The sequence below is a fragment of the Cupressus sempervirens genome, chromosome 1 (genome assembly GCF_028749045.1).
Source record: "Cupressus sempervirens isolate cs-2001-9-10 chromosome 1, ASM2874904v1, whole genome shotgun sequence".
In the NCBI taxonomy this organism is placed as follows: domain Eukaryota; kingdom Viridiplantae; phylum Streptophyta; class Pinopsida; order Cupressales; family Cupressaceae; genus Cupressus; species Cupressus sempervirens.
This window is the reverse complement of record NC_143118.1, coordinates 724,212,783-724,228,819: the sequence shown is the minus strand read 5'-3', so window position 1 is coordinate 724,228,819 and position 16,037 is coordinate 724,212,783. Positions and strand designations below refer to the sequence as shown.

The 16,037-nt window shown below is 34.9% G+C and overlaps 1 protein-coding gene across 2 annotated transcripts in view; it reads left to right on the top strand.

Annotated features, from left to right (window-relative positions):
- The first annotated feature begins 2,331 nt into the window (after positions 1-2,331).
- Positions 2,332-16,037, top strand: part of LOC149579987 (chromatin remodeling protein DDM1-like) — a 28,870-nt gene continuing 15,164 nt past the window's right edge. Inside the window, exons 1-8 of one of the 2 annotated variants that reach the window (XM_089788295.1) lie at positions 2,332-2,614; positions 7,180-7,260; positions 7,596-7,778; positions 8,725-9,006; positions 9,088-9,162; positions 9,798-10,153; positions 10,248-10,440; positions 10,537-10,712. In XM_089788295.1, the coding sequence (XP_089644421.1) occupies positions 7,189-7,260; positions 7,596-7,778; positions 8,725-9,006; positions 9,088-9,162; positions 9,798-10,153; positions 10,248-10,440; positions 10,537-10,712 (1,337 nt within the window). In that variant the 5' untranslated portion in view covers positions 2,332-2,614; positions 7,180-7,188. The remainder of the gene's footprint in view (positions 2,615-7,179; positions 7,261-7,595; positions 7,779-8,724; positions 9,007-9,087; positions 9,163-9,797; positions 10,154-10,247; positions 10,441-10,536; positions 10,713-16,037) is intronic. The other variant, XM_089788302.1, reaches the window with a different exon arrangement.

The window sequence follows — 16,037 nt, the reverse complement described above, 5'->3', positions numbered from 1 at the left end:
TTAATTCAAGGTTATTGAATTTGCTAAAAACAAATTTACAATGAATCTAGTTGAAATTTTGAAAAGAATGAAGAATACACAAATAATTCAAATTGAATTATAGAAATATCTTTAACAATTGTTAAAATACATTCTTTATAATTTTAAAATCTTATCACTTTAAGAGAAGACCTTTTTACTTATTGTTTCAACAACATGTACATCTACAACCTCACAACTCTCACTAATACCAAAATTAAACAATTCTCATAGACAAAACACATCAACCCAGATTATGACGTTACTACAACCAATGAGAAGGTTTTCCATAAGGTTTGCAATAAATATATAGGGCATAGAGATGCCCAAATACACTGCAATTTTGGAATCCAGGGAATTCATTTTGTGGCACAACCTAGTAGAGAAAAACTAATTTTCCTACAAAAACCCTCATTGAAGGTCATGGTGCTCAATCGAGTACATATTAGAGAAGACACTTCCATTCACAAAAACCCTCATCATTTTTACAAAAATCTCATATAGTTGGTAGCAACAACTACACAGTTGCCAAGAATAGAGGGAAATAAAGAAAAACTAACTAGATCTGTAATTTTTTAATACATAAAAGCAAAGAAAAAATTGAAACAAAAAAACTCCATCTCCAACAAAAGACACATGCATTGACCATGCATCTTCATTGCTTTCTCTAGCTGAAATAACCCAATATACCATCTTTGCATTTTGCCTCTTCAACACTGTACAAGGTATAAATTAGTATTTGCCAATTATTTCTCTGGCAAAGAAATCAACTACACTAAATTATCAATAGAAATCCATTCCTATTTTACTAATAAATATGCATCCAAAAAGACAACATGATTGTCTCAAAGTAATTTTAAATCAGTAGGTACTTAAAAAAAGCATAGATGTTGTCTTCCCCTCCAGAATTTTTTGGGGGTAAAAATTAGATGTTTCGAGAATTATGTATTTAATAGCAGTCATGCTTGGAATTTGATGGTTGTATTAGCCGTTTTTACATTTTTGAACCGTATATGACAGGCTAAAAAATTGTAAGATCGTATGAATTGATAGACTTATTTTTTTTGAGAACCATCAATATGACAAGTAAATTTATTACCAAATCATCAATATTTGTTATAGGAAACTTAGTATTTTATTTAATATCCATAAATATGATTTCATAAAAAATATAATATATATGTATGATATATATATAATTTTATATTTATATGTTTCTCTTTTTTCTTTCTATTAAATATATGTTTCTATTTTGTATTTTGATGATTTCATATTTATATTAATTTAGAAGCTTGTTGAAATAGAATATAATGAATTTTAAAAAGCTTGCTTTTAATAATTTACAATATTAGATGTGTATTTTTATATATTTTTAATAATACACGAATTAGAAACTTGCTTCTTTTATTTGAAACTTTTGTATAGATTACTAATTTACAATTATATGTTATTTATAGAAATTTTGCATATATTACTAATTAGTATTTATTATTTTCTAAAATATAAAATATTTAAACTTAGAATGATTTGTTAAATTACTTTAAAACAAAAAAAATTGACATTCAACCATTTTCTTAAAACATAAAATGAAAGGTATGAAATAAATTTAGCTGTCATGAAAAAATCATATGAGAGGTAGAGGTGGTTGTCAATCAAATTCTAGGCCTGAACTACCTACAATTGCTGGCTTTTTATCTAATCTTAATAGAAAAAGTTAAAAATTGAGAAGAATATTGGACTTTTATTTTATTTTAAATAAAGTAATTATTAGAAATTGTATTGTTGATTGTGCTAGTCAATGAGAAATGAAATAAAAGACTTTAAACAAGGTTTATTAAAAAATAAAATAAAAATATTATAAATGTACGAACATTTGTAAAAAAAAAAATGATAATATTAGTTAAAGACAAAAATAAATTAGCATTCAATGAATGAATGCTATAGTATCCTTATAACTATGACACAGACTAATAAATAATGATAATAATAACAAAAATTAGACCTATATAGACAAGGAGCAGTTAAAAATAATGACTTAAAAGTCAAATATTAAATCCGACATACTTTTTAAAAATCCCGGTGTTTCACCCCTGTGAGCATCACCTATATCCAATGAGTGCTAAGTGTTCATTTATTCTCATGAGAATCACAAAGTTAAATCCTGATATTCACATCACAATAAAAGTTCCTCCAGTTGCACAACATCATTGCTACAATAATTCTAAATATCTTTGGAAATTTAGTTTTTAATTCACACGCTGCCCAAAAAGGCCGACGACAAGAAAAGGACAGTTTGTGTCTCCAACGTAGCCGGACAAAGGAGAAGAACTTTCGCCAACCAATAAAACAATTGACAATCCTTCAATTAAAGAGGCGCATTAATAACTAGCCGTTGTTAGAGTACTGGCTGTTCTTTCGGCGCCGCCAGTTTTTTCCCTCTCTTTTCTTATGATGAGGCGGCCGATTCGAGTTTTTCTAGGTTAAAGAGCGAAAGAGCGAACAGAAGGCTCCGTGCGAAGATTTTCTCCACATTTGCCAGAAGGTTCGGCGGAATAGCATAGCTCAAACTTTTCTTTGTGCTCGTGCTTTTGTTAAGGTCAGTCATGGTATTTCTGAGTTCGATTTCCGTCTTGTAATTGGTCATTCTGCTGGAATTTAGCTTTCTTATCCATGCATGCATTAAAGACAGCACTTTGGGGGTTATGTGTTTGTGTTTATGGTTTTATTCTACTGAGAGAACTATCTTTTATTTCTGCAAGTTTTTTTGTGGAGGTCAGTAATGGCATTTCCGAGTTTAATGTCTGCATTATAATTAGTCATTCTTCAGCGTTCCTGGAATTTAGCTTTCTTATCCATGCTTGTAGCAAACACAGCCCTTGTGGGATTTCATGTATTTGTTTTCATGGTTTTATTCGACTGAGAGAACTGGAGGGGTTGCCAGAAAGTTCCCATACATGAGGAGATGTTGTTTGCTTTGATTAATTTCTCTTTTAAATAGTTACTAGGCTTGCTTTTCGAGCTATGGCTTGGTTTACGCCCTGTGATTTGGCATTGTTCAATATTGCGGGAGTTTGATTTTCTTATTTACTCTTGAAATAAAAACTATACATTGGGGGTTTAATTTGCTTGTTTTTCATGATTTTATTCCACTGAGACTGAGAGAGCTATAGGGGTTGTCAAATTTTTCTGATTATTTTCTGTTTTAAATTGTTGATAGATTTATTTTTAGAGCTATGATTTCATAACAAATCTTCGTTTTTGTGAACAAATGTGTGAAGTCTTGGAACGAGTTGGAAATACTCGTAATGTTAGACTTATTAGCCATCCGTCAAATATTTGTCTGAAGTTATTACAAGAATGCTTAGGTTTGTATCAGATGAAATATTTGGGTGGTCTCAAGCTTTTTGTTGGGGTTTGCGGTAGACACTTAAAAGTTCCAAGCAAGGTGTAAAATTTTACAGAGTTATTTCCAACGGAATGTTTTTTGAGTTTTGAGTTTTGGTAGTGTCCCCATCGGGGTGGAGCTCTAGTGAAATTTAACAGTAAACCATTCCATGGAAAACTGTATTTTATTCTTTATGTAGATTTTTAGGCGTCTGCATCCAAAACTTGCGTAAAATGTGTGGGAAGGAAGATTTACATCACACGCAGGGCGTCATTTGGTGGCAAAATTCCCTTGACTTTGACGTGAATAATGTTGAGAAGATGCGATTTTCATTATGCCATAGCGTCTCAGGTGCCCTGCACTGAAAACTATGGAAGTTAAAACTGAGTCTATGCAGATTTTTATTTGACTGTGAATTGTTAATGTACCACTTACTCATTTTTTAAAAAAGCTATCAGCAAAACTCGGAGTTTTCTGACCTGCCACAGATTTTTAATGAATTTCACAATAGTTTTTTTTTTCCTGAAAATGTAAAAATTAGTCATCAACAAAAACTAGAACGCTCATTGTTGTACACTTGCATCTTTTGGTAGAAGTTACTGTTGAAATCTGTGATTGCAGAGAATATATTGTAATATCCTGCCACACTAAATTGCTAGCTGAATATTATGTTTTTGCAGCTCCTAGGCATTTTGTATGCATTCTCACTAGCTGCAGCTCCTAGGCTTTTTGTATCCATTTCAGGCCCAAATTGGGTTTTATATGGTGCTAAATGAATGTCACCACTTTGAAGAGCTGTCATGACCGGCTCATGTTGGCAAGATCGGCCATAGGTAACAAAACTATTTATCCCTTTGCAGATGAGTTTTATAAAGTGCTAAATGAAGGTAAGTTTTTGGATGAGGTTGTCTTTTATCATCCTTGTCTGACATTGCTTCAAGGTACACGTGTGTATTGCATGCAAGCTATCTCATGCTTGCCAAATGGGCTTCTTGCAGCCTGATGTTAATGGGACTAGCTCATGTTTGCTAAATGGGCTTCCTGCTGCCTAAACCTAGCCTGCTAAATATATGAGTAGCTCACGTCGGATAATACAGGCCCTATTGAAATCTCACCTAGCCTGATATGATAGATGCCTTTTTTTCTTTTTAGATGTGACCTCTTTCTGTGTTGGGGAATGCAGAAGGATAGCGCAGGAGGTTATGATCTACAAATTAACTAATCATTTTCAACATTGCAAGAGCTACCTGTGCTCATGATAAAATGAATCTTTCTTACTTATATGGTGTGATGAAGGCCTCAGATAGAAGCAAGCTTTGGCATGAGGCCACCACATCATTAGGTGTTTGCATCCTTAACTTTTAAGTAACATCATTATGAGGCCCTTGTGCGCCTTATATGTCATTTTGTTTGGCTTGTGTTTGTTAAATGAGTCGGTCCTTGCAGCTTCACACTAGTTAAATGGGCTGCTCACTTTATTCCTGTCCTAGCTTGTAAATAGAGACAATTTTACCTTATTGATGTTGTTGGGGAGCTTGCTGCTTGAAAAAGAGCCAAAACCTCCAAAAGTGATACCAACATCCTTTACTTGTGAAGACAGGACCTCTGCATTGATGAATGCAAGACTAGTTGTATTAGATTTGCAACTCTGTCAATTCTTCAGAAGATTATAAATTTTACAGCTTGCTGCTTGAAAAGAGCAAAAACCTCCAAAAGTGATACCAACATCCTTTACTTGTGAAGACAGGACCTCTGCATTGATGAATGCAAGACTAGTTGTATTAGATTTGCAACTGTGTCAATTCTTCAGAAGATTATAAATTTTACAGCTCCAAGAGTCTTTACATTGCGCAGTCACCTACACTCATGACAAAGTAGGTTTCCTGACATAAATGGTTTTTAAAGGCCTAAAGGAAAGCAGGATTTGAGACACAAGTGCCTCAAAAATATGTTTAATTAGAGGACACAAGCAATTCGTCTCAGCATTGTGATTGGTTTATGTTGGGTAAACAGGCTGGTCCCTTGCAGCTTTGCACTAGCCTCCTTTAACCGATCTACAACGATGTTTTGCTTGCTTCTATTCAAATACTGTTTAGTCCAGCCCATTTCATAAGGTAGCTCATTATTTCAACATGAGAAGCACCTCTCAATAGCAATATAGTTCTTATGTTATTTTACATATAATGTTTTTCTGAATTAGCATAAGCACAAGATGAGCCCAGGATTTACAAATTTGTTGATTTTGTTGGGTGATATAAAATTGATAGTTGGAGGATAGGAAGTCCTTATGTACCAGCTATATAAAACTTCTTTTTGCATTCGTTATTAATAATTTTCTTAGGAACTCTTGCACAAGAGTTATTGATTGCATTAGATAATGTTACAAAGAACTATTATTATTGACCATTCCAATCCATAGTCAACTATAAAATTAGGAAATCTTACAAGAAGTATTTGTATGCATTTCAAGTGTTTTGTGGAATCCATCTTCAGAGAGCAAGGCATCTATATTACTGCATTAATGCCTAGTTAGATCTTGGAGTGCTTCACTTATAGTCTATAGAAATCCTATGGCATTTGCATTGGACGATCAATGGATTTGTTGGCAAGCTTTGCCAGGGCTTAAAGGCGGCATTTATCCTATATATGGTTATTTTTCCTGACTTTTTAAAGGAGGGATATGCTTGTAAAGCTTTTTAACGAAAGTGCATTGTGCTCTGTACGATAATATTCTGTCTTGTTTATATGTGAAATTATCAATTGCTGATTTTGGGAATTTGTTGACTTTAAGCATGTAGTTGTGTGCTGTCCATGAAAACTTTATAGATTTGAAGTTCATTACCAGCAACTGTGCAATCCATATTGCGAAAACCAAACCATACCTAGATACATGCAATTTTTGATACACTCTGGAATTTACATCTAGAATTTTTCCTACATTTCCAGAAGTTAAAACCCATGAGCAATGTGAAGGATTTAGCTTCACTGTTCAGTGTAGATTCCAGGAAGAAAGAGCCTCCTATGGTGAATGAGAATGAGGAGAATGCTCTCTCGGTTCAGACAGGTCTTGGGTTAGCTTTAGTATAAAATCCTGCTTAGTGGTTTCCAAGAATATGCGCATAATGCTTAAATGTCTTACCAATTACCCTGTTAACAAGGATTGTAATTTGTAAATGTACTATGTTATTCCAGTGTTCTTGTCTGATATATTGCTCAATCTACTGGATCTTGTCTCCCAACTTGTTACCTTAATTATTTAGTCATATGTGATTTTTATTAAATAATCAGCTGGAAGGCCTTGTGATCTCATTCTTTTCTCTGTGGGAAATCCCCAATTTGTGTGAACCCATATTTGAAGATGCGGTCCTGTTTGTTTACTCTTGTCTGCTCTTGTGGCAGTGTTGAAATGAGGAGCATCTCTCAAAGATTGCTTCACTTTACGATTAGCATGAAATATTGATTTTTGCCTCGATAGAGATGTGTTTGCCTTATGATCTCATGCTTTTCTCTGTGGGAAATGCCCAGTTTGTGTGAACCCATATTTGAAGGCTCGGTCGTGTTTGTCTACTCTTGTGTAATGGATAAGAAAGATATGTTGGCGGTGCTGAAATGAGGAGCATCTCTCAAATATCACTTCACTTTCTCAAAGATCACTTCACTTTACTATTAGCATGAAATATTGATTTTTGCCTCATATATATGTTTTGATAGGTCTATATATGCATTAACACATGTTGGAACTCACATTTGCTCTGAATACTCTGGTGATTGAACAGGAATAGTTAATGGAGGATATTGGAGACAAGATCAGCAATCTGAAAAATAGAAGTTCACCAATTTCTGTTTTTCCAGAAGAGGTATCCCAAAATTTTTATAAATTTTTTAATCATATAAATTCTTTTTTGTTTTCTCAGGTACCATTATGCCTGTGGTCATTGTTGGGGCTATATGAATAGATGAATTCTTGGTGTAACTGTTTAAATCTCTGTTTTGAACTTAGGTCTCATGATATAGTTGAAAGCCATTTTTGCTTGCTTCTAGGCTTATTGTTTTGTGTTATGCGGTGTGCTGTATTTTATTTTCGTTCATATATAATATGCACTGTATGTGGCAATGAAGCATTTTATTTTTTGTTTTGGTGAGTGCTTATTTCACATATACAGCGTTATGACATGATTACTCTGATAAACAGCAAAAGCCTGATGAAAAGGATTCACATGTTAAAGATGAGGATGATGAGATGCCAAACAACTTGGAGAATGGTCAGATTGCATTAAGCACAGAGAAAATGGTAAATGAGGCAAAAGGGCATGAACAGGCATGCTTGGAATACCAAGATGCCAAGAATGACATATCAATCAAGGAAGAATTGGATGTAAGTTGACAATTTTCTGTTGTTGAATTTAAAGATGATGAAGGCAGAAGATAATTAATTTCCTTTGTCAAAGAGGAGGCTGATCCTACATTACTTTTTGAGGAGTTCAAAAATAATTTTGATGACTGATAGGTTTCTGTTTTGAACATATCGAAGTTTTATTTTTTTTAAGTGAGAAGCAATCATTTAGTTATTTTACCTTCATTTACTTTGTACATTTTAAAATCTCTGTTGTGTCCTTGTATATATGTATGTATATGCATATATACATTTACATGCATGTATGTACATAGACATTCATGTGTAAGTATACCCGTGCTTATAAATACACGTACCTACACACAATATCCCCACATATATGAAACATCTTTTGTTGCTGATTTTTGCTGATTATTAATTCAATCATATGAAAATATGTCATTGTCAAAATAAATAAAGACATCGACATAAATTTTGAATAGCAAGGAATGAAAAAAGTGTTCTATGCTCACAGAGAGAGCAACAAAAGCAACAATTTTTTTTCATTGCTACTCAACAGTTATTTGAGCATGAAAGTTCTTTCACTTGGGAGGAGAGCACCTTCTATTACCACCTAGCCCCAGACTAAAGTTGCCCGAGGTGTGATTGCATTAATAATCAGCCAAAAATGGATGAAATGTACGCACACAGAGCCATTATATACACTTCTGTATATATAAACGATAATTACATATGTAAGCATTTATGCATGTATACACACAGAGTCAATATATAAACTTCTGTATACATAAAAAGACAGTTACATATGTATGCATTCATGCATGTATGTATGTACATGCACATATACATATATGTGTGTCATTTTTTTTCTGTTATTAGGAGCATTTCATGATATTCAACATTTTTGTTGATGTCTTATATTTATTCTGCACATTAAACACTTTGATACAATTGTGTTAACAAACAGCAAGAAATGGTTCCAAATGAGGTACATATCAAAGGGAGTGATGATGAGATGCAATTCAATTTGGAGAGTGGTCACATAGTAGTCATCACAGAGAAAATGGCCAAAGAGGAGAAAGAACTTGAACAAGCACGTTTGACGCAACAGGATGCTAAAACTGAAATACCAGTCAAGGGTGAAACTTCAGAGCTTGATGAATCAATGTTCACAAAATTAGACAGTCTTCTTACGCAGACTCAATTGTATTCAGAATTTCTACTTGAGAAGATGGATGACATTACTGAGGTAAGTTCTGAAGGTCTTTCAGGTTTTCTGTTTGTGAATTTTTTGACTTTGTCCTATCCTGAATTTCATATGCTAATGCAGAGTGCAAGAGCAAATGGAAATGCAGAATCAACTCGAGGGAGGAAGAGAGGAAGATCAAAAAGAGCTGCTGCTGTGGTAACTTTCCATTGTTATTGTGTTCCATCAACTTAAACAAACTGTTGTCACTATAGTGATAAGGATGCTCACTTTTTGCTAATACTTTGCTCTTCGTAATTTCTCCTAACATTTGAGATACTTAGACTGATGACCTATTTCTCTTGATAGGCTTCATTGGTTTGATTATTTCCTATGCTTCTGTGCCTTTGTTTGATTCATGTCTTCCCTTGATTGGTTTGACTATTTTTCTATTCTTCTGTAGCTTTGTTTGATTTTATCTTCTCTGGAGGCAGGTATGATTGTATTTGTGAAAATATTTTCTTGGCTTTAAAGATGTAGACTGCCGTGGTTGGCCGGCTGTTGCAGAAAGCTGGTTTTCTTTAGACCATTCCATCTAAATTATTTATAAGCCACAAAATTGAAATTCAATATAGAAATGCCCTAGCTAATAAATTGCAAATAAATAATGTAGAAATGAGGCTACAGTAAGCATGCTTTTTATTGATATATATGATGCAAATCTGTGCTTCCTTATGTAAACATTTTTTGGAAAATCTTGGACATAAATTTTTGTTCTCTATGTTCAAATTATGTGAATTTTCTGCCAGCTTGGTCTGAGCCTTGATTATCTGTTTGTGGTCTATATGATTCAGGCCCAGAAGAAAGCAAGAGTGGCAGTAAAGGTCATGCTCACAAATCGTGAGAAAAATGGACATGATGAGAGCTCTGATATTTTACTGAATGAAGAGAGCCTGTGGAAAGAGCAAATGGAACTTGTACCTCTGATGACTGGAGGAAGGCTAAAATCTTACCAAATGAAAGGGGTGAAGTGGATGATTTCACTATGGCAAAATGGACTTAATGGAATTCTTGCTGATCAAATGGGCCTTGGGAAGACAATTCAAGCTATAGCGCTGCTTGCACATTTGAAGGGAGAGGGATTGCATGGACCTTTTTTAGTAGTTGCCCCACTTTCCACACTTTCAAATTGGGTGAATGAATTCAATAGGTTGGAAGCTAGCTGTTTGCAGTTAATTTTTCATGTAATACAAGCAGAATTTTAGCTCAAGTCTCATTTTATAAATGAATGCTTTGATTTGTAGATTTGTTCCAAGCATGAAAGTACTTCTTTATCATGGATCAAAGAAAGATCGTGCCTTGCTTAGGAGAGACTATATGCCCAAAACAGTGGACCCAGAACCAACATTTCCCGTTGTTATCACATCTTATGAGGTTGTAATGTTTGATCGTAGGTTTCTAACTCAATACAAGTGGACATACCTAGTGGTTGATGAGGTACAGTTTTTACTTGCTTTGGATTTATACAATTTTTCATTGCCTATTTTGGTGTTCTAGCCTGGGCAACTGACTGGAAGTTCCTCTACGTTTCAGGGTCATCGTTTGAAGAATTATGAATGCAGATTGGTGAGGGAACTGAAGTTATTGTCACCCAAAAATTCTCTTCTCTTGACTGGAACTCCTTTGCAGAATAACATGGCAGAACTTTGGTCTTTGTTAAATTTCATCTTGCCTCAAATTTTCACATCCATTCATGAGTTTGAATCATGGTATCAAATATCTGTCTTTCTCTTTGGTATTTTTTGATATATTGCTTTTCATAAAATTTCTTGCAGTTGTACCACTTCATATTTTAAAGTAGATCTTCTGTGCATTTTCAGTTTTATGTATGCAAACTTTTATTATATGGCAAGATTTAGCTTAGGAGAATGAATATATAGAAGTTGGCATGATTACAAGTTCTCTAATGATAGAAATGAGATCTTATGGTTGCTTCTCTCAAATTGCAAGATCATTGTTACAATGGAAAATGGGAGCAGTTAGGTCAAAATGATTGTCATATTATTCTACGAGAAGTTGCCATTATTAGTGAATATTCTTGGGTCTTATAGTTGTCTTGATGCTTATTTTGCTAAGAATACCATAAATTATTGTAAGAATACTCAAATGAAGACGCGTGTCCTTGTAAAATCTTTTTCTTCTGGTGCTGCTAAACCACAATCTGAACTTCCACATGATTACAAATTTATGCAACAGTTTATGAGAATTAAGTTGAGATTCCTTTCTTGAAGGTTAGAGAAAAGTGCTTGGAAATAATGTGACTATATCTAGTTGGGAAACACCCTTATTGCAGAACCTTTGCAGCAACATGCTACATGCATTTTGATGAATTGGATATAATGCGAAGTGTGTTGGGGAACACCCTTATTGCAGAACCTTTGCAGCAACATGCTACATGCATTTTGATGAATTGGATATAATGCGAAGTGTGTAAGTCTTGTCGACAGCAGTCTGGGAAGGGTCATAATTTCAGACAATAAAAAGGTAGATTTTTCAATGAAAAATGAAATTTAGAGTAGCTCTATAATTTATTAAATAGTTTGAAATTTGGACTGGGCAAAAACTTGGCAATCCAAAATTATGAACCTTGATTTAGGATTTAAGAAAAATAGTCAGTACATTAAAATACATAAATTAATAAAATAATCAGAATATTTTAATACATGCATTTTGATGAATTTGATATAATGTTAAGTGTGCAAGTCTTGTCAAAAGCAGTCTCGGAAGGGTCATAATTTCAGACAATAAAAAGGTAGAATTTTCAATGAAAAATGAAATTTAGAGTAGCTCTATAATTTATTAAATAGTATGAAATTTGGACTGGGCAAAAACTTGGCAATTCAAATTTAGAAAAAATAATCAGTATATTAAAATACATAAATTCATAAAATAAGTACTTATACACAGTTTCAGTTATCTATTTATTTATCACAGAAAACACCAACTATGGACTGTAATCTTGAAGGGATGGGGTATCATGCCCCCACCACGTAAGGAAATATCAGAATTATTTTCTTCCCTTTAACCTTTTGGAGGAAATTAATATGACAGTGATTCCACAAAGGGGTTATTGGAGATTAAATTAAAGCATGTTACTTGGTAGTGATCCCCAAATAGCATGTAAGTAAAGTTAAAACATGCATAGCAAGGTAGTGGTTAACTATTGATGGCAATGATTTTGATGAAAGGCATCAAATCCAAAATCAATTCAAGCATCAATCATTCAAGTATCATTCAAATATTGACTTGTCAAACCATCGAGAAACAATCATAATGAAAGACAATCAGAAAATAATATAACAATAACATCAAGTAGTTAATTTTGAATTTGAGGAACAAGAAGGATGATATCCCTTCCAAGTTCATGAGAGGATGAGGACAAAATTCTTATCACTCTTGTCACTTTGGTCAAGGGGGATGAAAATCCTCCAAGGTGGGTTAAGAGTTGGAAGGGCAAAAAGTTGAAAACTCTTTCACGCTTTGGCAAGTTAAGGACAAATCCCCTTATTATTACGAAGTAATTGGTAAAATACTTGCTTGTTATTAATAGAGACTGAAAGGTCAATATATACAAAACAATAAACAAATTTCCTTAGAAAACAGTGGTAAAGAATAGAAACATTCTATTCTAATCGAGAAAGCTAAAAAAGCGAAAGCAAATTAAGCTAATTAGATATTTACAATAGATAACCATTAACTAATAATTGACTATTATCTATTATCATAATACCCTCCCTTAATGGTTAATCTATCTAGAACACCAAGCTGTCCTTTAAATTTGACAAACTTATCAGGATCAAGAGGCTTGGTGAGAATGTTTGCAGTTTGATTTGTAGTAGGAGCATATTGCAAGTCTATATTCACGTCTTCAACCAGTTGTCATATGTAATGGCAATGAACATGCACACGCTTGGTTCATTCATGGAAGATTGGATTTTGTGCTAACTTGATAATGCCTTCGTTATCAACAAACGAAGTAGTCGGTCTTGCTGGTGACATATGCATCTCTCCAAGCATTAGACGAAGCCAAACAACTTCACATCTTACCTTAACAGTCCCTCTATATTCAACCTTTGTAGAGGAGAGAGAAATTGCCTGTTGCTTCTTATTGGTCCATGTGATTGCACCAGATCCCAAACTGAACACATATCCAGAAGTTGACTTTTTATCATCAATAGAGCTTGCCCAATTTGAATATGTGAACCCACTGAGTGTAGGATTAGAACTTTGAGAGTACAAAAGTCCATAATCGGAAGTGCCCTTCACATAACAAAGCACACGCTTTGCTGCCATCCAATGATCAACCTTAGGAGCTGTCACGAAGCATCAAATATAGCTGATTGTGAAGCTGATGTCATGCTTAGTAGCAAAGAGGTAGATGAGGCTGCCTACTAGTTGCTTGTACGTAGTATCATCAATGGAAGGAGAATCAGACTTCGTGGATAAATTGAGACATTTCTCCATAGGTGTAGATGCAGGCTTGCAATCTTGCATACAAAATTTGTCTAACAGGGCTGTGGCATATTTGGATTGAGTGATAGCTGACTGTGAAGGTGATGTCAGGCCTAGTAACAAAGTGGTAGTTGAGGCTGCCTACTAGTTGCTTGTACGTAGTATCATCAATGGAAGGAGAATCAGACTTAGTGTATAACTTGAGACATTTCTCCATAGGTGTAGATGCAGGCTTGCAATCTTGCACACAAAATTTGTCTTACAGGGTTGTGGCATATTTGGACTGAGTGATAGTTGACCGTGAAGCTGATGTTAGGGCTAGTAACAAAGTGGTAGATGAGGCTACCTACTAGTTCCCTGTATGTAGTATCATCAACGAAACCAAAATCAGACTTTGCAAATAACTTAAGACCTTTCTCCATAGGTGTAGATGCAGGCTTGCAATCTTGCATACAAAATTTGTCTAACAGAGCTGTGACATATTTGGACTGAGAGATGAATATATTAGAAGATTGTTGCCAAACTTCAACACCTAGGCAATAATGCATGAGCCCAAGGTCAGTTATATCAAAAGATTGACATGAATTTTGTTTAATTACTTGAAACAAAGATTCCAAACTACCAGTGATGATCAAATCATTCACATAAATAACCAGAAGGATGATGTCACTATTAGTAGTCTTGATGTGCAGATTTGAGTCTGAAGAGCTTTTCTTAAAGCTTTGATCACAGAGGTACTTATCAATTCTTATGTACCATGCTCGAGGGGCCTGCTTCAAGCCATAGAGAGCTTTTACCAATCTAAGAACTTGATGGTCTTTACTAGCAACCTTGAAACCAAGAGGTTGCATCATGTAGACCTCTTTATGGAGATCACAAACCTCTTCATGGAGATCACTGTTTAGGAAAGCACTCTTGACGTCCATCTAATGGACCTTCTAGCCAAATTGGGCTACCATGGCTGGGACAAATTTGATGGTGCTCATGTTTGCAGTAGGAGCAAAGGTCTCCTCATAATCAATGCCTTGATGTTGAGAAAAGCCCTTCGCTACTAAATGAGCTTTGTATTTGATTTGATTTGTACTATTTGATTTGTATTTGATTTTGTAAACCCATTTGCAGCCAATAGGTTTCTTCCTTGGTGGAAGATCAAAAAGGACCCAGATGTTGTTCTTTAGTAGGCTCTTGTGTTCAAATGTCATGGCCTGTTCCCACTCTGGAATTCTTTTAGCCTTAGAGTATGTTTGAGGTTCAAACACACTATGAATGTTGGCCATGAGAGCAAAGTTAACAAACTTTGTAGTTTTGCTCTTTTTTCGAGCAATTCTCCCATCAATGTGCTCATCATCATGAAGATCAACGTCTTAGCCCACCACTTAGGTCAAAGAGGAGAATGACGAACATTAGTATTTAGGAGATGTGTGATCAACAAATTTCTCATCAGAAGAATTTGGATCAAACTCAGGTGAAGCATCTACAAATTGAGGCAATTTTGCAAAAGAAACCAGAGGTGTCTGTAGAGGTATCACTGGTATAACTGGAGTTGCAGGAGCTACTGGAGCCCTTCCATCAAGTGGACCCAATAGAAGCCAAACTCCCAAATCATGAGCCTTCATAGGCTGGTCTGTTGGATTAGAAATAGGAGAAACAAACATGAATGGTCCTCACCGTTCATCAAAGACTACATTACGACTGTAGATGGGACGAGATGTCTTGACATTGATCAAGCGATAGGCTTTGTGAAGATAGTTGTATCTAGCAAGCATGAGTTTTCGACTTGGCATCCAACTTGGTGCGCAACGCATTGGGAATCCAAACAAAAGCAAGGGAGCCAAAAACCTTTAGGTGACTAATTATGGGCTTGCGACTTGACCAGGCCTCTTCCAGAGTTTAGCTTTGACCGCTACTGTGGGTGACCGCTTCAACAGATAAACTATAGTGTTAATTGCTTTTGCCCAAAACTTCTTCAAAACATGTTTGTGTTCAAGCATGAATTGAGCCATCTTGGTGATTGTCCTATTCTGATGTTCAACTACACTATTCTGCTGTGGCATGTGGGGTGTGGTTAACTGGTGTTTGATGCCATGTGTATCCAAGAAGTTGGGCTTGTGAGCTGACCAGGCCTCTTCCAGAGTTTTACCTTTGACCGCACTGTGGGTTATCGGTTCAATAGATAAATTGCAGTGTAAACTGCTTATGCCCAAAACTTCTTCGGAACATATTTGTGTTCGAGCATAGATTGAGCCATCTCGGTGATTGTCCTGTTCTGATGTTCAACTACATTGTGCTGTTGTGGTGTATGGGGTGTGGTTAACTGGTGTTTGATGCCTTGTGTAAGTTGGAGAAAACATTAGAGCAAAATCCCCCCCATTGTTTGATCTAAGAGTAATAATAGATTTTCGAGACTCTTTTTCAACCTAAGGTTTAAACTTTTGAAATGTAGGAAATGCATCTGTTTTCTTTTTAAGGAAATACACCCACATTTTTCTACTGAAATCATTAACAAACAACAAAAAATATCTGGATACAAGAACAAAAAGAGTGGCCATAGGGCTGCAGATATCGATATGAACAAGCTGAAG